General features: G+C 52.1%; 2 protein-coding genes across 9 annotated transcripts in view; one reads left to right on the forward strand and one right to left on the reverse strand.

Annotated features, from left to right (window-relative positions):
* The window catches only part of RIPOR3 (RIPOR family member 3), a 43,250-nt gene extending 22,678 nt beyond the window's left edge, over positions 1–20,572 (forward strand). For 5 of the 8 annotated variants that reach the window (XM_054644129.2, XM_054644132.2, XM_077187500.1 and 2 more), the window contains 20 exons: positions 715–861; positions 3,872–3,950; positions 4,331–4,354; positions 4,505–4,558; positions 5,198–5,347; positions 5,811–5,874; positions 6,295–6,338; positions 7,198–7,323; positions 7,876–8,021; positions 11,960–12,089; positions 12,460–13,041; positions 14,149–14,285; positions 14,539–14,671; positions 15,113–15,221; positions 16,288–16,452; positions 16,645–16,803; positions 17,511–17,713; positions 17,918–18,001; positions 18,791–18,881; positions 19,362–19,619. In XM_054644129.2, the coding sequence (XP_054500104.2) occupies positions 715–861; positions 3,872–3,950; positions 4,331–4,354; positions 4,505–4,558; positions 5,198–5,347; positions 5,811–5,874; positions 6,295–6,338; positions 7,198–7,323; positions 7,876–8,021; positions 11,960–12,089; positions 12,460–13,041; positions 14,149–14,285; positions 14,539–14,671; positions 15,113–15,221; positions 16,288–16,452; positions 16,645–16,803; positions 17,511–17,713; positions 17,918–18,001; positions 18,791–18,881; positions 19,362–19,525 (2,791 nt within the window). In that variant the 3' untranslated portion in view covers positions 19,526–19,619. Of the gene's footprint in view, positions 1–714; positions 862–3,871; positions 3,951–4,330; positions 4,355–4,504; positions 4,559–5,197; positions 5,348–5,810; positions 5,875–6,294; positions 6,339–7,197; positions 7,324–7,875; positions 8,022–11,959; positions 12,090–12,459; positions 13,042–14,148; positions 14,286–14,538; positions 14,672–15,112; positions 15,222–16,287; positions 16,453–16,644; positions 16,804–17,510; positions 17,714–17,917; positions 18,002–18,790; positions 18,882–19,361; positions 19,620–19,640 lie in introns of those variants that run through there. The other 3 variants (XM_054644135.2, XM_054644134.2, XM_054644136.2) reach the window with 3 other exon arrangements.
* A 3,178-nt stretch (positions 20,573–23,750) lies between these two features.
* PTPN1 (protein tyrosine phosphatase non-receptor type 1) overlaps positions 23,751–25,940 on the reverse strand; it is a 28,549-nt gene continuing 26,359 nt past the window's right edge. Inside the window, exons 7-9 of the mRNA XM_054644137.2 lie at positions 25,573–25,734; positions 24,744–24,979; positions 23,751–24,221 (exon numbers count right to left, since the gene is read on the reverse strand). Of these exons, the coding sequence (XP_054500112.1) occupies positions 24,017–24,221; positions 24,744–24,979; positions 25,573–25,734 (603 nt within the window). The 3' untranslated portion in view covers positions 23,751–24,016. The remainder of the gene's footprint in view (positions 24,222–24,743; positions 24,980–25,572; positions 25,735–25,940) is intronic.

Consider the following 25,940-nt stretch of genomic DNA (forward strand, 5'->3'; position numbering starts at 1 on the left):
TTATTTTAGAGGCTTTACTTGCCGGGATTATTAACAAACCAATGTAAAAATAGCCAAGACTTAGGGGAGGATTTAGAGAGAGGGAAGCCAGGCAGGAATTATTTGCAGAGAGCTCATTTTCTGCTTTAAAGGTGCTTCTAACTGATGGTTCAGGATGTTCAACTCCTTAGGGTGGCACAAAAAAGTCCATAATAAAAAAGTGGGGGACTCCTGGTAGAAACAATATTGTATTTTGATTTTTCAGTTGCTTTTAAAAGTAATTAGCTGAGGTGTTAGATGCTGAAAAGAACCCTTGATAATTATATCTTGTGAGTAGTCTGGACCTGACTTTTGGAAACTGAGTGTGCTCTGGGCCATGCTTTCAGTGGATGGGGAGTGCAGGGCAGGAAGCAGCAGCTGCTGAGGCTCCTTAGGGGAGCTGTGCCCCGGCCCCTGAGCAGTCCCAGGTTTGCTCCCTGCCTTGCAGGGGGGTCAGAGCCCTGCATGGCCCAGCAGGGCTGCTCTGGGGGCTTTGGGGTGACCCAGCCCTGCCCTGCCCTGCTGGGCACACACAGCCAGCCCTGGGGCTTTCCCCTCCTGCCAGGTGCTCTCAGGTGCCCTGAGGCTCGTGCAGGTTTTGAGTGAGTGTTTCTGGGACTGTGGAACTGCTCCCTGAATCGTGGCCTCGGGCAGCTCTGGGCTCTGTCCTCTCCTGAATTTCCTCTCCTCCCACAGCAAGGCCCTCAGCAGGAGCTCGGTGAGATCCAGGATGGCCCTGAAGCCCCCCAAGGCCTACAACTCCCTGCAGAAGGGGGCACTCGTCTGGGATCCAAAGCCACTGCAGGTGAAGAAAATTTTTGAAGCTTTGAAGAAAGGACTTAAGTAAGGACTTTTTCAATCTTGTGATTTGCCCTCCCTGGTGGTGCAGCTGAAGCGTGTGTGGCACTGTGTCTGTCCCCTCGGGCATCCCTGTGCTCACTGCCCCGCTCCTGGGGCCCTGGGAAATGAATTTCAGTCCCTCTCAGGCTGCTGGCAAGGCCGGGGCTCTGTGGTGTGTCAGCTCCTGGTTATTACACTCTAAAAGGTGGCAGGGACACTGCCCATGTCCTGGGAGCAGCTGAGGGTGGCACTGTGGGCAGGGGACAGCCAGACCTGGGCAGTGACTGGCACAAAGCTTCTGCAAGGGAGCTGTGGGCAGTTTGTTTTAGCTCAAAAAGTGACTTAAAACCCAGCCTGGAAGTGAGGGTGTGCCCTGCAAAGGCAGAGTGGGGAGGGGAGGCTGGCTCACCGAGCACTTCTGTTCTCCTTGTGCTAATTGCTGAACTAATTACAGAGTCAGCTGTTCTAGCAGGGGGTCAGGATGGGCCTTTTGATTTTTTATTTCTTCTTCTCCCTCTTTTAAGAGAATTAAACTCTGAAGTGCAAAATAACTCTGTGATCTCTGGGTGCCTTGTAAGGCAAAGGTCTAAGCAGGTTCACCTGAAAACTTCAGCTTTTTGATTCCCCAGAATGTTCTGGGTCTGTTACCACAGGAACTTCATTTACAGCCTGCAGCTGCTCTCAGAAGATAAAATACCTTTCCCTGGGTTTGTGAGCCCTGGAGCTCCTGGCAGCCCCTGCACTGTGGTGCTGCTGTCCTCCACATTTTGCTACTGTGCTCATTTTGGTCATAGTTTGTTTTCTTAAGCAGAGAACATCAAATGCATGTAGTAACACTTTATAAAGTCAGATGTGTCACGTTTTGAGTCCAATAAAAGACTATGAAGTCTTCCCCCTAAAAATACCCACCAATGTCTTATAGAGGATTTAGATTTAAAAGAAACAAGGAAACCAAATGTTTTTGCAGAGCTGAGAATTTATCTGAGCTTGGGGAGGAGAAGCTATAAAGTGGGTCAGGATGTGTTCCCAGTTCTGCAGAGAGTGCCACATGCTCAGGCTCCTGCCAGCAGTGAGTGGTGACTAATTGACTGGAGGAACCTACAGAAAACAACTGGATCAAACAGCAAAGCAGAGGCCAAGCTTTAAGTAAATGCAGACTGAGTCCACTTGGTGCTGGAGTGATTTGAGCTTTCAGCACAGAACATATTTTACGTGCCAGTTTCTTTATAGCTCTAGAAAATACCTCTTTATTCTGTTAACCATCTGGCTGCCATTCCAGCAAGCTGCTAATTCTAACCTACTAAAGCTAAAAGTGATGAAGCTTTTCTGAAAGGTGAGTGGTGCTTTTCTGCCTCCAGCCTTGGCTCCTGCCCTGGGCTGTTCTGGGCAGGTGTTGGGAGCTCCAGCTGAGTGCTGGGATGTGGGATGTCTTGGGGGACCTGGATTTGGAACAGGGAGAAAATGAAATGCATCAAAGCAAGTGTGAGGAAGTGGAGCTGTCTAAAATGAAGTTATTTGGACAGTTCAGAGACCATGTCTAAGAATGCAGTGTTTACCAGGTGATTCTGGTCCCTTTTAAACACTGCAGGAAAAAGTTACCTAAGTCTGCTCTACATTAAAAGCAGAGCTGGAGGAGTCCCAGCTGAAAAGGTTTCAGGCCCTGTGGAGAGTCCAAAGGCACAACCCTTGCATGCAAGCAGCTCTGGAGAGGCCAACTGGCACCCAGTGCTTCACACCTTGCAAAACGGATCTCAACCTGGAAAAAGGATCAAGAAATTGCCTTAACACAGCCTTCATCTCTGTTTGCTGAAGCCCTGGGCAGCATCTGCCCCCTCACCTGGGCAGGGTCTGTGAGCTGGGCTTGCAGGGCTCCATGTGGGGAGGCTCTGCCTCTGAGGTGGGGCTGCCTGGGGGCTCCTCCTCAGGCACTGGGGCAGGTGAACCTCATTGCTGAGGGACCTGTGAGCAGGTGAACCTCATTGCTGAGGGACCTGTGTGAGCAGGTGAACCTCATTGGTGATGGACCTGTGAGCAGGTGAACCTCATTGCTGAGGGACCTGTGTGAGCAGGTGAACCTCATTGCTGAGGGACCTGTGAGCAGGTGAACCTCATTGCTGAGGGACCTGTGTGAGCAGGTGAACCTCATTGGTGATGGACCTGTGAGCAGGTGAACCTCATTGCTGAGGGACCTGTGAGCAGGTGAACCTCATTGCTGAGGGACCTGTGGGCAGGTGAACCTCATTGCTGAGGGACCCGTGAGCAGGTGAACCTCATTGCTGAGGGACCTGTGAGCAGGTGAACCTCATTGCTGAGGGACCTGTGAGCAGGTGAACCTCATTGCTGAGGGACCCGTGAGCAGGTGAACCTCATTGCTGAGGGACCCATGAGCAGGTGAACCTCATTGCTGAGGGACCCGTGAGCAGGTGAACCTCATTGCTGAGGGACCTGTGAGCAGGTGAACCTCATTACTGAGGGACCTGTGAGCAGGTGAACCTCATTGCTGAGGGACCTGTGAGCAGGTGAACCTCATTGCTGAGGGACCTGTGAGCAGGTGAACCTCATTGCTGAGGGACCTGTGAGCAGGTGAACATCATTTCTGATGGACCTGTGGGCAGGTGAACCTCATTGCTGAGGGACCTGTGAGCAGGTGAACCTCATTGCTGAGGGACCTGTGAGCAGGTGAACCTCATTGCTGAGGTAAGGGACCTGTGAGCAGGTGAACCTCATTGCTGAGGTAAGGGACCTGTGAGCAGGTGAACCTCATTGCTGAGGGACCTGTGAGCAGGTGAACCTCATTGCTGAGGGACCTGTGAGTAGATGAACATTTCTGCTGCCTCACAGGAAAGGGTCAGGCAGGAGCAGTTAGGGAAACCTGAGAGGGACATCTGTGATTTGTGAATGTGTTAGAATTTGATATTCTCCTTCTCCATCACCTGAGAGCTTCTGCTGAAGCAGCTCCCCAGAGACTCTCTAATGAATGCCCAGGATCTGACATGGCTTCCTCTCTCCCCAGTGAGTACCTGGAAGCACACCAGGCTGAGCTGGATTATCTCTCTGGGCGGCACAAAGACACAAAAAGGAACTCTAGATTGGTAAGGTGGTCTCAGTGTTAAATACTGCAATACAGATCACAGCAGTAGGTGCTTCCTCCCAGCTGTGACTCCCAGGGCTGCCCAGTTAAAACACTGAGGTGGGATCCTCAAAGCAGCACGATCAGAAATGTCCCAAGCAAGGCAGTCCCAGCTGTGAGAATTTACCTTGACATTTCTCATTTTCAGTACCCAGCAGCGCCCTTCAGATGCTGTTTCTCTGCTGGGCTGGATCTCCTTGTGTGTGCTCACTGATCAGTGCTTGTAATATCAGTTGAGTGTAAATTAGGATGCTCCTAGTGACCCTTGCAGTACCTATGAAGGCTCATTAGTGGTACAAATCCAGGTGCTCTCCTCCTCAGCCTGTGCCATTTCTCTTGCAGGCTTTCTACTACGACCTGGACAAGGTAAGGCTGTTGGGGATGGGATGGGATGGGATGTTGTCAATAGAGGAGAAATGGGTGACTTTGTCTGATTTTCTCTCTGCTGTGTTACCTAATGTCTCATTTGGGAAATAAATTTCTCACATCTCTTTCTCTCTCTGCCCTCCTGAAAAGCAAATCCGCTCTGTGGAGAGATACATCAGGAAACTGGAGTTTCACATCAGCAAGGTGAGGGTTCATACAGTGTGCTGTAGGGCTCCCACTGCTTTGTAAGGGATTTATCCACGTGGAAAACACTCTGATTGTAGCTCAGCTGGGGGCTTGCTGAGAGCTGTAGCCTCTCTTTTTATAGCAGGAGGGGATTTGTATTTATTTATTTATTTATTTTCCTGAATGGCTCTATTCAGGCTGAAAGTTGGGCACGGCCCAACCTGAGTTTTCCTGTGAAACCAGTTTGCACTTTCTGCCAGTTTGTTCAGAAAATGCTGCTCTGGGAAGCCTGGCATGTTGTCCCCCCTTCCCACGGGGCAGTTCTGTGTCTGCTGCCTGCCAGGGCTCCCCTCTGGCACAGGCAGCACTGCAGGGCTGCCAGGCTGTGCCCAGGGCTGGGTTCCTGCTCTGTGACTCCTCTGTGCCAGCAGAGTGTCACTCTACCTCTTGTCTTCTGCTCTGGAAAAAGCAGAGCTGGCTGTGTTCTGTAAAAGGCCCAGGATACTGAGGAGCAAACTGAAATGCAGGAGCTGCAGCGTCCTGCAGGGCTCTGACAGAGGGACTGGGGGTGGTTGTTGGTGATTTTGCCAGGAAACGCTGCTGAAGTTCCTCTCCAAAACCATGCCAGGGTAACTCCAGTGCCTTCTCTCCCCAAAGGTGGAGGAGCTCTATGAGGCTTACTGCATCCAGTGCAGGCTGCGGGACGGGGCCACCAACATGAAACAAGCCTTCTCCCTGTCCCCTGCCACCAAAGCCTCCAGGGAGAGCCTGGTGGAGCTCTACAGGAACGTGCAGGAGTGCACAGAGGTAGGAGACCCTTCCCAGCCACAGCCAGGACCTGCCTGGATGCACAGCCCTGTGCTGGGGGCTGCTGCTGCTGCCTTTTGTTAATAGTGGGGTTAAAACCTAATGTGTGTGAATAAAATACATTGCACATTGTAGGAAAAATACTTTGTACGAAAGCCCTTGGTGCTGGGGTCTCTTATGACTTCCATGGAAGTGTGGGATAAGAACTGAAGGAATAAGCTGTGCTAATTTTACAAACCAGTAATGGAGGGTAACTGGCAGTGCTGAGTCAAGGAGTTCCACTCTTCTGTGGAAGATTTTCTGTTGTACCAATCCATTCACTTTACTTTTCTCTGCCTCTACTGGTGAAATGTTTGTGTGCCCTTTGGAAAAAAAAAATAAAAATGAAGTCCTTTAAAAGCAATAGCATGTGTGGGGCAGCAGCTGCTCTGCAGGGCTGGTGACTGTGCAGCCTCTCTTCCAGGACATGTGCTTCATCGAGGGGGCTCTGGAGGTGCACCTGGGAGAGTTCCATGTGAAGATGAAAGGTAGGGCCCCTTCTCCTTTCCTCTGTCACTGATTGGGGATTGCACTGGTTCATTCTGGTAGCAGGCTGACCCCTGAGAGCCCAGTCATTCAGAGAGACCTTGGGTGGGACTCTGGTTTTGCTCCAGTGCCATCAAACACACCTGCCATGGTGTCTCGTGTTGGAATACAGAGCTGACAAGCTTTCTTTTCCAGCTCAATTAAACGCCATAGTATCTTATATTTGAACACAAAGCTGATGAGTTTTCTTTTCCAGCTCAATTAAATGCTATCCTTTTAAGAGTGTGCTGGGCTGGTGGTGCAGCTTCTGCACAGAGCTGGGGACAAGGGGGCTGTTCCCCAGAGGGTCACTTGCTTCATTGCTGAGCTGCTGGGGGCTTTGTAAGGCTCTACAAACACTGAGAGTTTTCCTTCTCTTCCAGGGCTGGTGGGCTTTGCTCGGCTCTGCCCAGGAGACCAGTATGAGGTGCAGTACACAGCTTTGTGCATTTTGTGCTTCTCCCTGCAGGGAGAGGCAGTGGCAGCACAGGGGCAGGGCTGGGAGGTGTGGAAGGAGGGCAGGAGCAGGCTGTGACAAGCCAGGCTCTGCTGTGAGGAGGGCAGAGCATTGGCACAATCACTGTGCCCTGGGCAGGCACACAGGGGGCTGGATGTGACCTGGGTGTCCTGGGAGGCTTTAAGTGATGTGATCTGGGTGTCCTGGGAGGCTTTAAATGATGTGACCTGGTGTTCTGGGTGGCTTTAAATGATGTGACCTGGTGTTCTGGGTGGCTTTAAATGATGTGACCTGGTGTTCTGGGTGGCTTTAAATGATGTGATCTGGGTGTCCTGGGAGGCTTTAAATGATGTGACCTGGTGTTCTGGGTGGCTTTAAATGATGTGATCTGGGTGATCTGGGTGGCTTTAAATGATGTGATCTGGGTGTCCTGGGAGGCTTTAAGTGATGCCAGGGATTGCCCACCAAACCCCAGTGCCAGGGCTTGGCCTTAGAGCTGCCCTGGGATCATCAGGCCCCAGGGGCTGCCTGGAGCTTGCCCTCAGCACGATGTGGATGCAGCCAGGGTCTCCCTGGGGGCTCTTCTGCCCTCACCTTTCCCAGGGAATCCCAGCAGAGATTTCTGTGCCTCAGCACCAGCCCAGCTGCAGGGCAGTGTGCTCTGGGCTCCTCCCTAGTGCCTTTGGGTGCTTTCCAGGGGTTAAACCTGCTGCCCCGTTCCTGGCTCCAGTTTTCTGCTCTGTGCAGTGGGCAGGGGGAATGGCTTTGCCCCTGTGGGCTGCAGGGATGCTCTGGGACGTGCTGAGCCTCTTTCCTCTCTGGTTTCCAGGTGTTTGTGCGACTGGGGCGCCAGAAATGGAGGCTGAGAGGCAAAATTGAGACTGATGACAGCCAAACATGGGATGAGGAAGAGAAGATTTTTATCCCCAATCTGCACGAGAAGTTTGAAATCAAGGTGTGGTGTATAATGGTTGGATTGGAACCAGGGTTAACAGGTCCTCTGCCACTTCCCTCCTAGGCTACCAAGGGCTTCTCAAAATTCTTAGATAGTTTTCTTTTTCTAACTGTGTAAAAAATGGCAGTTAATGTATGCTCTGCCCAGTGAAGGGACATAATTTCTGATCTTCCTTTGGCACTAGCACCTGTATTAGTTCATCTGCTTTCCCATGCTCTGGGATATGTGGTTGTGCTCAGGGATTTTTGTTTGCTGATGAAAGTCATTGACAAACGTCCTCCTCACCTCCTGCTCTCTCCACTCAGTGCTCCATGATTAAAAGAGCAGGTTTAAGGCCAGTCAGAGCTGCACAGCTGTGTGTCCCAGCTCCTGGGCCCCTCCTCTGTCAGTGTCCCTGTGGGGACAGTGGCTCCCAGCTTTGGTGGCTCGGGGCTGTGCCAGGCCGGGTTTGCTGTGGCCCCGAGCAGGTGTGACCTGGGCTGTTCTGCTCCCTGTGCAGGTGGTTTGGGGTTGCCTGCTGAGCTGGAGCTGGCTGTGTTTGTGTCCCTGCAGGTGACAGAGCTGCGAGGCCTGGCCACCATCCTGGTGGGGGTGGTGACGTGTGACAGCAGCAGCTTCTTCAGCCCCAAGCCCCAGGCCATCGTGGTGGACATCACCGAGCTGGGCACCATCAAGCTGCGCCTGGAGGTGCTCTGGAGGTCAGTACAGCCCCAGGCAGCAGCAGGCACACGCCTGGGGAGCAGTGCAGGGCTCCAGGGCTGTCCCTGGGCTGCACTCAGCATCGTGGTCCCCTTTGTGTCTGAGCCAGGCTACAGAGCAGCCCCTGCCCCTCGCAGCCAGCCCTGGGCAGGGGAGGGACAGGAGCTGTTCCTGTGACCTTCCAGCTCTTTCTTTGTGTCATCCCAGCCATGGCCTGAGCCAACTCTCCTGGCAGAGTTTTGCCTGCCCCATTTATGATGCTTTTTCCTCCTGAGGTCTGACAGTGGGCACAGTATGGAGTTTATAGTCTGGAAGGATTCACTTCTGCTCTCTTCCTGTGACCCCAGCAGTGGCACTGGCAGGCAGAGTCCTTCATTCACACTGCTGGACCTGCCCCTTCCTGCCCACAACTCCACAATTCACCATGCCCAGCAGCTGTCCTTACACAGGACTGGGTGAGGAGAGCCCCCTCCTTTCTGGGCTGTGGCAGCTCCTCCTAACCTGGATCTCCTCACACATTGCATTTGGGGCAGAACTTGGCACAGAGCTGCCGTCCCAGCGCTGCTGGCACTCCCTGGCTGCAGTGTCCAGCTCACAGTGCAGCTTGGGGCTGGCAGCAGGAGCACAGCCCTGGATGTGGGACAGCCTCCCACAGCCCTGGAGCTGGAGCAGCTGAGCTGGGAGGGCTGCTGGTCACTCATTGTCCTTGGGAGCTGATCCCCCTGGCATCTCTCGGAGCCTGAGAGCCCAGCTCTGTGTCCCTGCTGTGTTTGAGTTTGTGGGGTGTGCTGGGGTCCCACCAAGAGGATTCTCCAGGGCTCTCCAGTGCAGAGCTGGCCTCTCCTCTCTGACAGGCTGTCTGCTGGGGCTGTTTACAGAAGAGAGAAGCTGTGTGTGATAACTCAGGGTGTTTCTGTTTCAGAGATAAAGCACTCATAATAACAGCTGCTTTCTCCTCTGATTTAAGAATAACTAAACAAATCCATCTGATTTACCCAAAGTTCCCTGAGAGGCAATTTTTCAGTCTAGACCTGCTTTGTGAGGAGTCCAAATGTAGATTCTCTCTTCTGCTTCTAAATGTACATTTTCTTTAAATAGGCCTCTGGTCTTCTGGGCTCAAACAAAAGTGCCTTCAGCTCCTTTATAGATGGTGCCATGAGGAGTGTGAATGAGCTGGGCCCTTGCAGAACGGCTTTGTTGGCCAGTTTGGCAAAAGGCTTTGGGTTTTTTGCCAACCTAAACAGCAGTCTGAGTCCTGTGTCTCACATGCAGGATAAAGAGAGCTGTATTCTCCTTTCAGAGCTCCAGTAGTGCCCTGCCCTGGGACCCAGAGGCACCCTGGTGGCTCTGCCGTGAGCAGTGCTGGCTCACAGGGGCTCCTGCAGCAGAGGGACAGAAACTAAAGGCACAGTGAGAGAGGAAGGTCTGGCTTTGATCTTGGGCTGCATACCCACTGCCAGTGCTGTTCTTACAGATGCAGACTTAGGTGGGGAGGAGGCAGTTCCTCCTGCAGGACCTTCGGGCAGTGATCCACTGGAGCATCTCTGCCCTCTTTGGTGCTGAGCTGGGTAACCTGGAGAGTGGATCCTGTTAGGCTGGGAAGGGTGGCTGAGACCCAATTCAGCCTTGCTGAATTCCAGGGGCATTTCCCCAGGGCTTCCTGGGGGAAAGAAAAATCTCATTATTAACAGCGAGTCCAGTCCACTTGACCAGAATTGGCTTTTGGGGTGTTAATGTAAGCCTGGGTTCAGGCAGGGAATCCTATCCACATTCTGCTCTGGGGGTATGGAGTCCATGGAGTGGCTGGACAGGAGGGAATTGGGGCACAGAATGGGGACAGCAAAGATGATCCAATTTGCCGTCACTAGTTCTGGTTTTTTTTTTTTTTTTTAATAGAGTTTTTCAGTCCTGAAAAGCTGTTGCTGGATAATCCTGTGCAGGCATGTGGATGTTGGCTGGGAAATGTGGACAGGAAATGTGGAGCCACTCTTTCTCTCAGCTCAGCCACAGCCACCCCCCGCCCCCATCAACGTTCTTGCTCCACAATTTAAGGTTAAACAACGACATTCCTGCATAGTTTCTACCTATGCAGAGGGTTTATGTCAATGATTCCAGGAAGTGACTAAACAAACTGAGGAAAAGCCAGTGACAATTAAAGACAATAGTCTGCTTGCAATGTCTGCAGCATGACAGCTCCCAGCCCTGGGCTGGCTCAGAGGGCAGCCTGGCTCTGGGCAGAGCCCACTCCATCCCCTGCCTGCTCTGCCTGGCCCTGCTGGAGCATCCCCTGCTGGCTCTGGGTGTCACAGGGCTGGCAGAGATGGAGCCATGGAGCTGTCCCTGCGAGGGGTTTGTTTGCTGGGGAAATGTGAGGGAGGTGATGGATGGTGCCCAAGGAGTCAGAGCCCAGAGATAAGAGGAGCTCCAGAGCAGAGTCCATTCCTGCTGTCCCTCTGCTCTCAGTCCCTCCTGCAGGACCAGGGGCTGCTGCTGGTCTGGAGCCAGCTGAAGGGCTGCATTTTGCTGGAGGCTTTTAGGAATTGTCAAAGGGGCAGAGCAGATTTTGTTTGTTCTTTTTCCTCTCTTAGAAGTGTCATTTTGCATTACTGCATCACTGTATTAAAAGCTGAAAATGAAGAATCTGAGGAATGGATCCCTGTGACTTTTGTTAAGAATGCCACGGGTAGGAGTAATTTGCTTTCATTAGTAAACACAGCAGGCTTTGGCTAGAAGGCTCTTGCTGTCAGAAAGCCGATTTATTTCTGCCCATGAGCCAGTGCAGATGGCTGCTCCTGTGCTCTGGGAGCGGGGCTGATGGAGCCCAGCTGGGTGACACTGCCTGGCCTGGCACTCCAGGCGTTCCCTGTGCCCAGGGGAGCAGGGCTGCTCCATTCCTGCTGTCCCCTGCTCTGCAGGACTGGCCCCTGCAGCCAGGGGAGCCAGACAGGGCTGGGACTCTGCTTTTCAGTTTTTGCTAGAGAGCAGAAATTCATTTCCCTGCATTGATTAGTCCTCGTTATCACCTGCATCTCCTGCAAGGTACAGCTGAATTCAGCTGATTTTATCCTGCTCTTTCATTGTTATATTCAGTCACTGAGGCTGCAGATTTGTTGCAAACAATTCACTGCTTTCAAAATGCCAGTACTCAAGTGGGAGAACAGACTTTCATTTGGTGCCACAAGGCATCTCAGTAGGCAACAAAAAGTAACACATATAAAAACCAAACTTTGTTAACTTGACATGTGTTTTCTGTCTCCTGGTTAGCTGAGCTGCATCCCAGGGGATCATTCATGCGAGTTTCCTTGGACTGCTTTGCCAAGGAGCTGAGAAAGCAGTGGCTGAGGTGGAGTAGGTAATTAGGAAGCCTTTGGAGCAGCCCTTGACAAACCCTGCAGACCACAGGCAGATTCCTCTGGGGCTGCAAGTGGCTCATCCCTGCCTGTATGAAGCACAGACCCTGCCAAGTGGCGCTGCACAGGTCTCCTCTGCCAGCCCAGGAATTGCTTGTTAATAGTTGAAGGATGATGAGGGCTTTTATTGGTTTTTCCAGGTGGTGTGTGCTCTGCAGGAGGGAAGCTGGCAGCTCTCCTCTATTACATGTGCTGTATTTCCTTCCTCTGTGGCTCTGTGGCTGTCACTGCCCAGTGCTGGGCCAGCCCTGGTGTCAGGAGGGCAGAGCACTCCTGCTTTGGGCCCACTGGGCTCCTCTTCCAAAGGCTCTGGCACAGGTTTCTGTCTAAAGGGTGTTGAGAAATCCGTGTACAAAGCACAGCCCTTTTGCCTGTGTCTTTCTCTGCTGGAGCAATCAAAGGTTCTGGCTAGAGAGGCAGTTTCTGTTTCATTTTATTCTGTGTGTTGCTGACTAAACATCCCTGTTCAAATCCTACCAGCACCTCTGTGCTCTGCTCTCACTGAGGGCCTTTGTTTTCTGCTGCAGCCCCTTTGACACAGAGAACCTGTTCCTGTCCCCTGGAAGCACTGCCAAGTTTTCTGTGGGCAGCAGGAAGAGCTCCTTGTACAACTGGACCCCCCCCAACACGCCCAGCTTCAGAGAGAGGTATTACCTGGTGAGTACCTGGGGAGAGCCAAAGGCACAGCACAGACCTGGGGCTTGGCTTTTGGCCTGGATCAGGCTGTCCAGGAGCACGCTCAGAAATGAGAAAACAGCACTCTGCCACCTTTGCGGTTTATTTTGGGGCTTTGTTAATTTTTTCTTTTAACCCCTATTCTTTGGAGCTCTATTTTAGATTTTGTAAAACATTTTTAAAGCCCCTCACCAAGGCTCTGCTGAGCAGCTGGGGGGCAGGGGTGGGGTGTCTGCTGCAGTCGTGTGTGCTGGGAATGCAGCCGGGAGCCAGGGAGGCAGAGTCCCCTCTCCCAGGGGGGACCCCGGGCTTTGCAGCATCTCCAGGCTCACCTGGGCATCTCTTGGCCCAGTCTGTTTTGCAGCAGAGGCAGAGCCCAGGGGATGGAGGGGAGGAAGCCCAGCCTCCCAGCATCCTGAGCTACTTGGCTGCCTGTGACTTCGATGTCCCTGCGAGGAACAAGCCCCACAACCCCGCAGAGACGAGCGAGGGGGACTCGTTCAGCTCTGAGGATCAGAAAGGGGCAGAATCCAGAAGCACAACCCCAGCCCTGGACCACAGGATGTTGCCACTGGTGATTATTCAAGAGGCTGGAGCAGAAGAGCTGCAGCATCCCCTCCCAGACCACAGCACTCTGGACATCCTGAAGAAGACCCCGTGTGGGGATGGATTCCCGAGGAGCCCCTCCAGTTTCCCCTCCCGTCACAAGGGCAGGGGAGATTCCTTCGGCCAGGCCCGGGGCCGCCTGGCAGAGCAGGAGAACCTCAGCCAGAAAAGCTGGAACGCTGCGAGCGACCTCCGAGCGGACGGGCGTGCGAGGGGCATGGACAGGAGCCTGCAGGAGGTGCTGGCCCTGCTGAGGTGGCGTGAGGAGGGGCGAGCGCAGCTGGACACGCTGCAGGGCCAGGTGTGCGCCCTGCGGGACCGGCTGAAGGTAAAAGCGGCGCTGGCTCCGGCGGGCGCTGCGGGCGCGTTGGTGCCGCTGGGCTCGGGGCACGGCGGCGGGGACGCGGCCCCAGCGGGGAACTTCGGCCACCGGAGGGACCGGGGAGCGACCGGGGGAGCGGGACCGGGCACGGAGGGACCGGGGAATGACCGGGGCTGCGGGACCGGGGGAGCGACCCCGGGGCTGCGGGGCCGGGCAGGGACCGGGGGAACCAAGGCAATCCCGGCGGGGCAAAGGCAGCCCCGGTGGGCACGGAGCGGGGCAGCAAAGGCAGCCCCGGAGGCGGCTCGGGCTGAGCAGAGCCCAGGCTGGTGTCGGACTCTCGGCGTCTGGGCTGGCTTTGAGCCTTTCGGTGTTGCTCGAGCTCGGTGGGGCTCGAGGTGACCGCAGCAGCTCAGAAAGGCCGCTCTGTGTCCCCTGCCCGCTCTGTGTCCGTGCCCCTGCCCCGTCCGTGCCCCTGCCCCTCTCCTGCCCGCCTGGCAGGGGCTGACCTCGCTCCTGCCCTCGGAGGAAAGGCCCTGGGAAGAGCAGGCAGGGGCTGCACTGCAGGTTTGGAGCTGGGCTGGGGAGAGGATCCAGGAATTGACGATAGCACAACTGCCCTGGCCTCCTGCTCCAGTGAAACCCCTGGAAAAACAGCATTTAAACCCAAACCAAGTAGCCTCAGAGCAGCCTTTCCAAGGGGGAATAAAGGTAGTGGCTCCATGAAATTCAGTGTTGATATGAAACTCTTGGGTGCTGTGCTGGGATGTAACAGCCCCCAAGGCTTCTGCTTTGAGCTCAGAAACAGGGAATGAGTGAGAACTCTGTTAGTGACTGAGGATGCAGAGAATATCAGCTCTCACTAGCCTTAGCAGGCATGGAGGTAAAGAATCCACAGAGATTAAAATATTGAAACATGTTTTGAATTTAACTAGCAACATTATTTTGGGGTCAGAGAGCTGCACCAAGAGCAGACTTCCCTGATTGTTAAGAAAGAAATCAGAAAAGCAAAGTGATTTTTTATTAGGAATGGTTTCAGAACCAGCAAAAAACAACTGCAAAATGGCTGGCCAACTACAAATAACAATATTTCTTTTCCCATTTCATCAACAGCTGAAGACACTTCACAAACATTCCTCTATGGAGAGTCTGATGGTGGAGACAGTGCTGGAGAGTTTTGATTTCCTGAACAATGACTGCAGTGCTGATGAGCTCTCCTTGTTTGGGAGTGTAAGGACAGGCAGTGTCAGGTATGAGCTGCTGCACTTTGTGGGACAGGCAAAGGGGTCCCACAGCAGCTGTGGTGCACAGAAATGCCTGCCCATGGTTTTGGAGAGAGTAATAAACACAAATATAATAGAGGGTTATAAATATAAATAGTTAAAGAAAATGCTGGTTTCTGTTCAATGCCACCTGGTTTCTTTCACAGCTCCTGTTGAGACTGTGCATTTCAATTCTGTTCAGTGATGAGAGCTGTAACTCTCTTTTCCCCTCATTTCACAGCACATACAATGACAACGTGCTCCAGTCCCTGAGCTGTGACACCAGACCAGAAGCCCAGGACGTGACCACTGGGGATGAGAACCTGGACATGCTGCTGGTAACACACCTGAGGCTGTGCAAAGGTCTCCTGCAGGTACAGAGCAGCCTGGGGGCTCCCAGGGCACTGCCTGCCATTGTTGATTCTGATTACAGCAGAATTTGATGTTTGGTTTGTTTGATAACAGCACAGAGACTCAGAATGGAAACTGGGTGCATTAATGCAGTGTACATGTGTGTGCACACGGAAAGTGCCATGCAGAACTCTGCTGCCCTTCTCAGGCTCTGGGTTTTGCTGAAGCTCTAAGCAGCAGCAGCTCTGTGCCCAAAGCAGGCTGCAAACACACAGGCTTGGCTTGGGCCATGTTTAATGAATGGAAACTGCTGCAACAGGGAGCCTCTGGTGGGCAAGGGGCCTTCTGAGAGCACCTGGGGGTTTCTTACTTGTCTTAAAAGTTGGATTCTGAGAAATCCTTGTTTATCTGGAGCTTGGTCCTGCCCTTGTTTCAGCTCCTGAGTTATGACTGTTGCATTTCAGAAACTGAGGACCCCAAACGTAGCCCAGGTGGTCCAGGAGAGCATTTTGGAAGAAGTGTCAGAGCAGACACGGGTCCTGGGGGATGTCCTGGATCTGTCTGTTGAGAAAAGTGAGTACCTGCCCTTCCCCAAGGCATGCAGAGATGGGAGAGCTGCACCCCTGGGGTGCCTGCTCCAGCCTCCCCAGGCCCAGGGCTTTCATTCTAAATTCCTTGCAAACATTGACAGCATTGAACCAGCTCATCATTAAACCAGGGCTCGTTCTTTGGTTCATTCTTTCTTCTACACAGAAGGAAAAAAATTGGAGAATTTGGTCTCAGAGAAAGAGTAGCTGAACTGGTATGTTTTAAACAGGGATGTTGTAGATGGTCAAAGAGAAGCAGAGCAGCTTAATAAAATCCTCTTTTACATCTGTGCTTTTCCTTGGTAAGCAAACAGCCCAAATTCTGTGCTCACTTGCCAGAACAGTTTGGTGGGCACAGAATTTTTTCTCAGGTCTTCCCACTATTAAATTCTTCCATTGGCTGTTGGACATGACAAAATGCTAAAGCACAATGAGAGGCTTGGGAGGCTTTTGTTCCCATCTTGGTAAGTGCAGCAGCAAGAATGCAAATTTTAGTTGGAAGCATTTGCTGCCAGATTTTATCCTGGAGATGTGAGGAGAAGCTGTTCCTGAGCAGGGCTGCAGAGGGGCTGGTGCAGAGTGACAGGGGCAGTGTGGGAGGCTGGCAGGCAGGAGCTCCGTGCCTGCAGGTAAAAGTGAGGATGGAGGGTGCACATGAGGAACCCCAGGGCTCCTGAAGAGCTGCACGTGCTCTTGTGAAGAGTCTGAGAGCCCTTAGGTCAGAGCTCTGCCCTGGGGAAGGAGCAAAGGCAGCATCCCAAGAACCCTTGGCAGTGGCACCTCCTTGGCTGACAGAAGGGCAGCCCCAGAATGTTCTTCTGGAACTGACTCAGAGCTAAAGGGAACAGTGAGAGGCAGAGGAGCTGCTGATGGCAGTTCAGGAGCTCAGTGCTTGCAGCTGTGAACATTTGGGCAGCAAATGTCTCATTTTTAACAAAATCATCTCTAACACAAATACAAGTTAGTGCTGATAGGCCATCTGCTGTCTAATTTCTCATGTGAAATCCCATAGCTGCTAGAGCTCGCTGACTTTTTAAAATGTTTGGTTTCAGTTATTCAGAAGGCTAAAAAGAAGAAGCAGTATCTGAAAATCTGGAGTGATCTTGCAGAGCCTGGCAGCAGCATCTTGGTGACCTCGGCAGAAAGGTTCCGTCATGCTCTGAAATACACAATGATGCTCAAAGTGAAGGAGAAGTACCCCAGCCACCTGGAGACAGGTACCCTGTGAGCACCAAGCCATGCTGCCTTCATTGCAGTGCTGAAAATTGTCCCTGTGCATTTAAAAAACCCCAACCCAAACCTTAAGTTGTCCTTGTGCATTTAAAAACCCCAAGCCCAAAGCTGTCGCCTGCTTCCAGCCCCTTCCACGTAACCCAGCTGCTGTTTTGTGTGTGTCCCACTCCCTGCAGTGCTGCAGAGGCTGCTGGAGCAGATCCTCACCTGTGATGGGTTGCTGCCCTCCTCCCATTTCCAAGCGGAGCCGGTTACTCTGTTCCAGTTCTATCGGTACCTGGAGAGGCACCGCATCGGCAGCCTGGAGAAGCACCTGGCCAAGCTCGCCAAGGAAGGTAAAGGCAGCGCTTGGCTCCTCCTGCAGGGCAGCGCCCTCCAGGTTCCCGCTCCAGATACAGCTCCGGAGCAGGAAACAGCCCAGCCCCTGCACTGACAACTTGTTTCCATTTTTATGCCCTTTATGACCGTGTAGTTTTAATCAGAACAGGAAAAGCACGCTTGACTCCCGTATCTGAGCATGTGCAAACAAACCCCCCGTGAAGGATGGGCTTATCTTGAGTGCCCTGAAAATAGTTCTGGGATATTCCAGAGCTAAAGCAGAGTCAGGAGCAGCCTCCAGCTGGATCCCAGGACTGAGCACAGTCTGTGGCTTGGGTTCACTGCTGTAGCTGGACTCAGACACAGAAAAGGACAATAAAATTGCCGAGGTTACTGACCTGCATTTTGTAGCCTGAGGTAGCCAGTGCCTCACTGGAGTCTTGTCCAACATGTGAAAGTACTCCACAACTTTCTCTGTGTTAGAAAAGAATTATTTTAAAATAGTCCTGGTATTGTCTGCATCTGCAGGCTTGTGCTGATGCGGAGGGGGCTGAGACCCTGAGCTGGCTGGGGTTTGTGTGTGTGCCCCGGGTCAGGCTGGGGTTTGCGTGTCCCGGGGCTGGCCAGGGTTGTGTGTGTGTGTCCCGGGCTTTGTGTCCCGGCTCCGGCCGGTTCGTGCCCCTGGCGGAGGCGTTTTCCCAGCGAGTGCCGCTCTCTCCGGCAGTGATGCTGATCGAGGAGCTGCAGTGCCCCGGCCGGCTGAAGACGCTGAAGAGGCTGAAGGGGAAGAGGCTGAGCCGGCTGCAGCCGCTGCCGCGGACGCTGCGGCTGCTGGGGCTGCTGCAGCTGGACGAGAACCACCGCGTGGGCAAAGCGGCCACGGCCTGCCTGGCCCGGGCCGGCGGCAGCGGCAGCCTCCGGGCCCGGGTGAGTGCGGGGACAGCGAGGGGACAGCGGGAGCTTCCCCGGGCCGGCACCGCTTTCCTGGCCGTGTTCTGCCCGGGGCCGAGCCCCTAAGGCAGCGGTGCTCCGGTGTCTCTACCTTGGCTCATTTCACGGGGAACCCCGCTCCTGCCATGGGGTTGGGTATTAAATTGACTCTGTGTTTTATTTTGCGGTGTTTTGCCCCAGGCCGTGCTGTTTTACACGGATGCTTTATCCGGCTGTGACGCGAGGCTGCAGCAGGCTGCGTGTCTGGCTCTGAAGAACCTCAGGGTGAGCGCTCGGGCTCTGCCCCGAGGCCGGGATCAAATGCGCTGGGCTGGGCTTAGCGGGGCGGGGGTTACTGCAGCCGGGAGCCACCAACTGCGGCTGCCACGGCACCAGACCCCGAATGCCATCATTGCCAGGGCCGCGGCACAGCAGCTGCGGGCACAGCACGGCGGGTGTGAGAGCTCCTGGGATGCTCCGTGCTGAAGGGCAGTGCCTGACTGGGGACATCAGCACGAGCATAAACCAGCAACATTTCTGTTCCAAACATTTATCTGTAGAAACCTGAAGTTAAATCGGGGGGTATTTCTAACAATAGCTCACTAAAGTCAGAAAACAAAACTAATGTTTGCATTGCTATTATAAGAAGCAGCACAAATTTAAACCTTCCCGAGAGCCCTAAGCTGTAATAGGTTTGCACACAAACAGGGAACCAATGTCTGCAAACAGGTACTCACACAACAGCAAATCAGGGTCGATTTGCAAAGCACCAGCTGGGATTAACCCTTTCAGTGAAGGTCCTTGTTGGTACTGGTACTGATTTAATGGTCCCTCAACCGTGGCCTGTACCCTGGAACTTTTACACTTTCTGATGCCCTAAAACAGGAGAGAAGGTAACAGAGGTGAGATCATACCAGGAAATGTGACTGCAACCCAGTATGCTGGGGAAGAGAAAAGTCCTGGAGGAATTTGGATGTCAGAGGAGATGGGAGTTTGTGTCTGTGTTTGCTTTGTAGAAAATGTCCACCAAACTGCTGAAAAGCTGCTTAGGCAAATTCTTCTTTTTTCCAACAGGCTGTGGAGAGCATTGAGCAGGTTGCCCACCTGTGCCAGTCTGAAACAGAGGAAGTCAGGAATGCAGCCAGGGAAACCACACTGTCCTTTGGTAAGGCTTTTGTACAGCTTTAAAATGGTCTGAAAGAGGGATGTGAAATAGTGCAGGACCAGGAGGGGCCTCAAGTTCAGCCTGAACACATCCAGGACAACGGAAATATTTCATGAACAGCTGTTTCATACCATGAAGATAAACTTTACATCACACATAACAGCCAAGGGCCCCTGATGAAGTTTATAGAACCAGACCAAGGAGATCCTGAAGGATTAAGTGCTTTAGGAACCACTGAACCTTTTGAAAAGGTTGTAGCTGAGGACTGACAGTGTGATGCTGGTTCATTACCTGTTACTTCACTGGAATCCAAGTGACAAGTGATTGACAGTGGAGGGGACCTGGTAAAATGTCAGTGCTCCCCATCTCCCACTGCCCAGCATTTGTGCTTTTCCTGGAGGCTCAACAGCTGCAATGCTGCCAGAGCATGGCTGGGTCATGCAGAGACGCCCACTTCTCTGTTCTGTTCTGTTCTTTCAGAGCCCACTTGGAGCCAGGCTCAGTTCTGGGCATTCCAGCCCTGCCCCACAGAACACTCAGGCCCACATGAGACAGGTTTTCCAGCTCTGATACTCATGGCAATCATTGCAGGAGGCCTGATTTTCCATGGTGCCTTCCAGCAGGTTTTGAGAACTATTCCCTGAGGGATGTTTGTCACTGTTGAGTCCTTCCTGCCAAGCCAGGCTGACAGGAGCGTCCCCAGAGGGTCCTGGGGTGCCCTGCCTGTCCCTCAGCAGGGGCTGTTTTCTCTCTCCCCAGGGGAACGGGGCCGACAAGCCTTTGAGAAGATGGACAGGATCTGCTGTGAGCTGAGGGAAACTGCTCAGGAGGCCGAGGTTGAAATCACAGTGTTTTAGGAGTGGAATGGGAGAGTGAATCCCCTTGTCCTCACAGCCCCACGGGCACCTGAGGGTTTGGCTTTGTCTGGTTTCCTTCTGTTCTGTCCTGTCCCTGCCATCTCCTGACCCAGCACAGGTTTATTTCCAAAGGGGACAGTTTGTCATCTCCAGGGTGCAGCCTGGAATGTATTTTCTCAGTCTCGCAGCACATGATGAAATACCAAGTGCTGGACAAATGAAAATTGGGATCTCTCAGAATGTGGATCCAGGTCTTATCTGGAGTTCAAATCTCCATCTTGCTGGAATTAGCTGCCCCTGCTCTGTCCAATATGATCTGTTTTCCCAGGAAGTGATTTATTGATTTGGCATTCTCCAAGGAGAGAAATGATCTCTCCCAGAGCAGCTGCCCTGTCAGTAGCACAAATCCAGCACCACTGCTTGGTGGTTTCCTTTGCTGGGGCCATTTAGCTGCAGAAGGAGAACCTGGTACTCCCTGAGTCACTGTGTACTTGCTGCAGCTCAGGCCAGGCCCAGGCAGGCTCTGTATGAGCTCTGTGTGCTCACTGCAGGGCCTTTGCCATGTGCAGCCCTGACTGAGGGAGGGACAGGTTTGTTCTTTTAAAACTCTGGGTTCAGTCACTGCCCAAGACTTGTCCTCCTCATCCCCCAGCCCTGGCTGGCAGGGTGCCCATGGGGAGCAGCCTGGCTCAGGTGCAATACTTGAAAGGGGGTTGGGATTGTGTGTACATATTTTTATATATATATTATATATACACATAAAACTTTTCTATTTGGTATTTATTTGTGGATTTCATACTGTTTTCTAAAGTTCTAATAAACCATTTGAGACAAGTTCCTGGGAGTGTTTCCTACTGCTGTGCTTGCAGCCCTGGGGCCAGGTAAGAGGCACTAAACCCCAAGGGCCAGGGCCCTGATCTGCCCTGTCCTGCTCCCCTTTGGTGAACGCTCTCCTCCAGTTGTAGGCTTCCCTAGAAATATAAACCAAAGGTCAGTGCTGGAATTCAGGATGTGCAGGCTGCAGCTGCACACGGGGTCAGCATCAGCTCCTGCACAAACCAACCAGGGTGCTTGAGTTCCTGCACTTCTTACCCTTAAAATTTACCCATTCAATGTGAAAGACCAGAAGAGGGAAATGGAAGTGGCAGGGAGGGATTGGGGATCCCCTAATCTTTTACTGGAGCTCTGCCTCCAGGAAGTTCTTACAGCAGCATTTAAATCCCTTTGAGCTGCAAACCTACCTCCCCCAGCCCTCATGTGCACGTGGGTCAGACAGGAGCCTGTGGATCCAGCCCTGAAGCAATAACACATTCAATGAGTTCTTTAAAAAAAGAGTTTTATTGTTACAACTAAAATGAGAACTGAAAACTTGTATGGGAGATTGAAAAACTGTACAGTTGTACTCTAACCTGGGAGGCCCAGCAGCGGCTTACACAAAAGACAAGATACCTGAAACTGTATTATACCAAAACATTCAGCTTTTTTGTTGAGTTTTTACATATTTTTTTATAAAAGTTTATTCTATGGCAATCTGTAAAAAAGAAAGACCTGATGAGTAAATATTTGCTTAAGGCAGATAGCAGAGCAGCTCACTAACTTTCTAACGAGTCTAACATGGATGTTTGTCCATTTCCAAGAACAGGTTACCCAACACCCCACTGTGCTACGGTATATACACCCCCCAACTACCACAGACAGTACAGGACAGCAAACAAAATGGGCACAGCTCAGCATGGCCAGCCCTGCCCACACCTCCCTGGGCTCTGGGCACACTCACAGTGTCCCAGACAGGGTCAGAGCTGGGCCTGGAACACAGGAAAGAAACAGGCACCAGCAGGATGCTCAAAGCTCCTCTGTCATCTGCAGGAGCTTGGTCTGGGTAGCATAATTTGCAATTGAATAAGTCTGTATTCAAAGGAAGGATCCTTTCTTTCCAGCCATACCTGGCATTTAAAATATTCCCTCTTGGGAAGGTGGCCAGAGGTGGGGTGGGTTTGTTTCTTTCCCCAGGTGTCCCAGGGCCAGGGGAGGTGTGGAAGGGCTGCCTGAGCTCTCTGGAATGTCTGTACTACACTCACTCAGCTGAAAGGAACATGCTACCACCGGGCACACGGAGCACACGGGATCCCACGGGAAGTCATGCCAAGGATTAGGCGAGTACACGGGCTCTGATAAACACCAACGGTCCAGTGCTGAACAGAGACACTCAGCAACACCCTCTGAACCACAGCCACTAAGGATCAGGTCATGCAAATACCATTTGGGCACATCAGGAAGCAGGAATATAAGTTCTGTCACCTTTCAAGCAGGTGGTGTTTCATTGGGACACCGCAGACTTCACATGCACTTGAATACAAAGGGGTACAAATGGTGCCTCAGGGCAGGGGCCTGCCCACGCTGCAGAGAACAGTGGGGACAAAGCAATCACAGAATGTATCTTAAATACACAGATGAGCCATTATATATTACCATTTTCTATACTCATTTTTCCTGTTTCCAATAATATAACTAAATATTGACTGATTACAACATTCCTCCTTTCAAGTACTGGTCTGACCAACAGTCTCACAGGTAAAGGATTGAGTCCCAGTACTACCTGAGGATTTATTATTGTACTCTTGAAAAGCCCTTGATGCAAGCTTAACAAAACACAGAATAGAGGAACTCCCACCCCCACCCACCCCCTCACCTACTCACCCACTGAAGGAAGAGCTACACCTACAGCCAGCTTGGCAAAAATAAATACGGAGTGGAGGGGCTCCCCTGGGCTCCTCCACAGCGAGGGCTGCACTGAGGGTGGTTAAGTGCTATAGAGCTAGAAAGACTTTAGAAATAAAACAAATCAGTAACACTGCTGCAGATCAGCTGTCATGGGGCAGTTCAATCACTACAGCTCCCAGGAGTGACTTTGCTCCTGTTGTCTGCACCATGACACAAGCAAAGAACTCTTTGCTATTACTGTTGAAAGTATGAATAATTTGGTATTACCCAAGGAACAGCACTGGCTGCTTGGTGCAATGCTGCCTCCAGTGCCAGTCCTCCCACACAGCCAACCCTCCCCTAGCAGCACTTAGCCCCTGAGCCCAGGTGCTGTGGGAGCCCCCGGGGCCGAGCCGTGGCTGCCAGAGCCAGGGCTGGGATCCCTGCCTGCAGCAGAGCAGGACACACCAGCACTGCCAGCACAGCCAAGGGGCTGCCCAGAGCCCAGCACGGCGCTGCTGCTCTGCTCCTGGCCAAGGGAAGCTGCCCCAGCAGGGACTGCTCTGGCTCTCCCCAGTGCCTCCCTGCTCAGAGCACGCTGGGCCCGAGGGAGCAGCTGCAGAGTGAAACTGCATTTTACATTCCAAATGCTGAGGTTTAAGGACTGGTCCTTCCACGGGCCACGGGCATGGCCCCACTGCTGGTGGACATGGTTTGGTTGAATTTCCCTTTCCTGTTTCTCTCCCTCCCCTCGACCTCTCCCAACCCAGAATATAAAAGTAAAAACAGCTTTAGAGAGGATGGTGCAATGTAAAGAGGCATATGTGCAAGTAGAGTGCAACAAAAGTCAATGAGGAGATACACTTAGTAAAGGAAAAAAAAAGAAAAAAAAATCAAAGAGCTGGACGTGTTGGGATACCCTGAGCAAATGCAGAAGCCTGGTTCTATCAACACAAGGAAAACAATCAGCTCTTTAAGAACAGTTATGCCAAGATTAAATATATCAATACCACAGGCACTGCCCACAACTCAGTCTTTAAAGATGAAGCAAATTTAAAAAAAGACAAAAAACAAGCCAAAAACCAACTACAAACACACCTCCCCTTCCAAAAGTTTACATTCTTCAGGTATGTGGGTTTCTTTTTTCTTTTTTTGGGAACTTGTCAATGTAAGTCATGTATTTGGTTACAACACTTGGAGAGTACAAGCAAGTTTCACTTGTGCCTAGTTTTTCTGAAACAAAAGAAAACGAACTGGCTTTTTAAAAAAGGCTAAAAACAACAATGTGTTGTAATTCTATTATTTAGTTAAAAAAAAAAAAAAAGAAAACAAAAAAGGAAAACAGACTATTTGGCATTTTCTCTGCTTACTCCTGAATATTTCAAGGCCCTGAGATTACAATATTATGTTCTTGGGACCACAGGGCTGGATAAAACCCTAGTGCATCGATTCTCTCATGAAGCCCTACCCAAAGTTCTGGCCTTTCCCCTAAATCTACCTGCTCTGAGCCAAGGCTGCCCTGCCTGGAGGGGCTCCGCGGAGCCGGGCGCGAGCCGGGGGCGGCGCTCCTGCCGCTGCTCAGTGGAAACACACCCTGTAGCAGAGGTAAGCTCCTGCCGTCAGGAACGTGAACATGCAGATATTCACTAGGAAGGGCTTCCAGGTGGCCACCACGCTCTCATCCTCCTCCTCCGAGTTCTCCTTCAGGGACTCCTCCTTGCGGGGCGAGAGCCGCGGGTTGTCCCCGACAGGTCTCCTCCGGGCTTCAGTGTCGTGACTAGTGCTGAGGACAGAGGGAGAGAGGGAGGGACCTTCAGGGCTGGCTGGGAATGAATACTCCATGCTGGACTGGCCATGGAGGAGAGAAGCCATGCAGGTGCTCCAAGGGCAGGGAACACCACAGAGCTGGAAAGCTCTCGGAGCTGCAGCAGCCACCAAAGCCCAGCCTGTCTCCAGTTAGGAGACATCTGGCTGCTCAACAGAGGTTTAGGAAGAGCTTGGGAGGATTCTGTGCCCTTTAAAGAATAAGCTTTAACCACCACCTGCTTTCACTGCTCATCACAAATCTGCCAAGACAGGCAGTGAAGGAACCCAGCTCACACCCCCAGCCGGGTCAGGGGAGCACCAAAGTTCTAAACTCGAGCACCTGCCCAGAAAGCCAGAAAGGGACAGAATGTGGCTGCTTGCTCAGCCCTAACCCCCAAAGAGCATCTCAAGGTGGAAGTGAACATCTCCTCCCCTCTGTCACTGCCTGCCTGTGGCTCTGTGTGCAGAGCCCAGCTGTCAGGGGCAGTGGGTGCTTTACCTGTCTGTGCTGGGGGCCACAGCTGAGCGGGCCCTGCTGTCCGGAGCTGCCTCCTCCACGCTGCTGAGTGAGCTCCTGATCTCCTCCTCCACTGCCTGGGACTTGCCCAGGAGCTCTGGGTGCTCGTGCATCCTCCCATTGTGCACCTCTGAGGTTCTCTTCGGGGGCCTGGGAGGTGGGGGGGTGTGCTCAGGGGGTGGCTCCAGGTCCTCGTTGGAGAGCTCTTTCCACTGCTCCTTCAGGGAAGGACAAACTCTGTTAAGCTTTTCTCTTTCAAGCTGCTCCAACTTTAAACTTTACCATGGCAGAATCTTTATACTCTGCCTTGTAATTAACTCTTACAGTGGCTCTTCATTTGCATTGCAGAAAAGGAAAGAAAAACCAGACACAAAAAGTCCAAGCTACATCCACTACACAAAACATACTGAGAAATTCCAATCTGCTTCTAAAAAACTTAAGCACAAAATAAAATCTATTTTCCTAGAGTTCTGCTTACCATAAAAAACCCTGATGAATTCAATCATGACACTTAAACTTCAAGCATATTAGAAAACTTGTACTGTCTGAAATTCCAGGGGAGGCTGATGCAGCAGCTCCACCCCAGTCACTGTGCAGGAAAGCACAGGAGGCACTGCTACAAAACAGGTACTTTTGGAAATAAATAAAATATAGCACTTTAGGTTGTGACAGATTGTAAAGCAGTGTACCTAAAAACCCCATAATATAAACATGTACTGAAGATGAAGCAAGCACCAAATCTGAAGCTTCTTCCCATCCTGTTCCTCCCACCCACTTGCTGCAGTTCTCTGGAGCTGCCAGGAGCACTCACTTGCACTGAAGCATCTCCCATGATGAATTTTGCCCCTTCAATAACAGCTAGGTAGGAGAAGCGGAGCTGGTCTGCAGTCTGGATGAGCCCCATCCTGTACTTCCTCATCTCCAGGAGAACCTGCTTGACGTCCACGGAAGAAGGATCTTTCCGTTTGTCCATCTGCAGACAGAAATGTGAAATGTTTTCTGCTCTGAGGAGGTTCACTACAGTGACTCATTTTGTGGTAGGGCCTGCATACCACCCTCCACACTACAGAATGAACAAACTCACACACAGCTGCTATCAGCAGCTCATTACTGGGTCTCCAAGAACACTGAGGGGAAAACACTGGGCCTCAAATATGCTGCTTTCCTGAAGGCAAAGCC

The sequence above is a fragment of the Agelaius phoeniceus genome, chromosome 17 (assembly GCF_051311805.1).
Source record: "Agelaius phoeniceus isolate bAgePho1 chromosome 17, bAgePho1.hap1, whole genome shotgun sequence".
NCBI lineage: Eukaryota > Metazoa > Chordata > Aves > Passeriformes > Icteridae > Agelaius > Agelaius phoeniceus.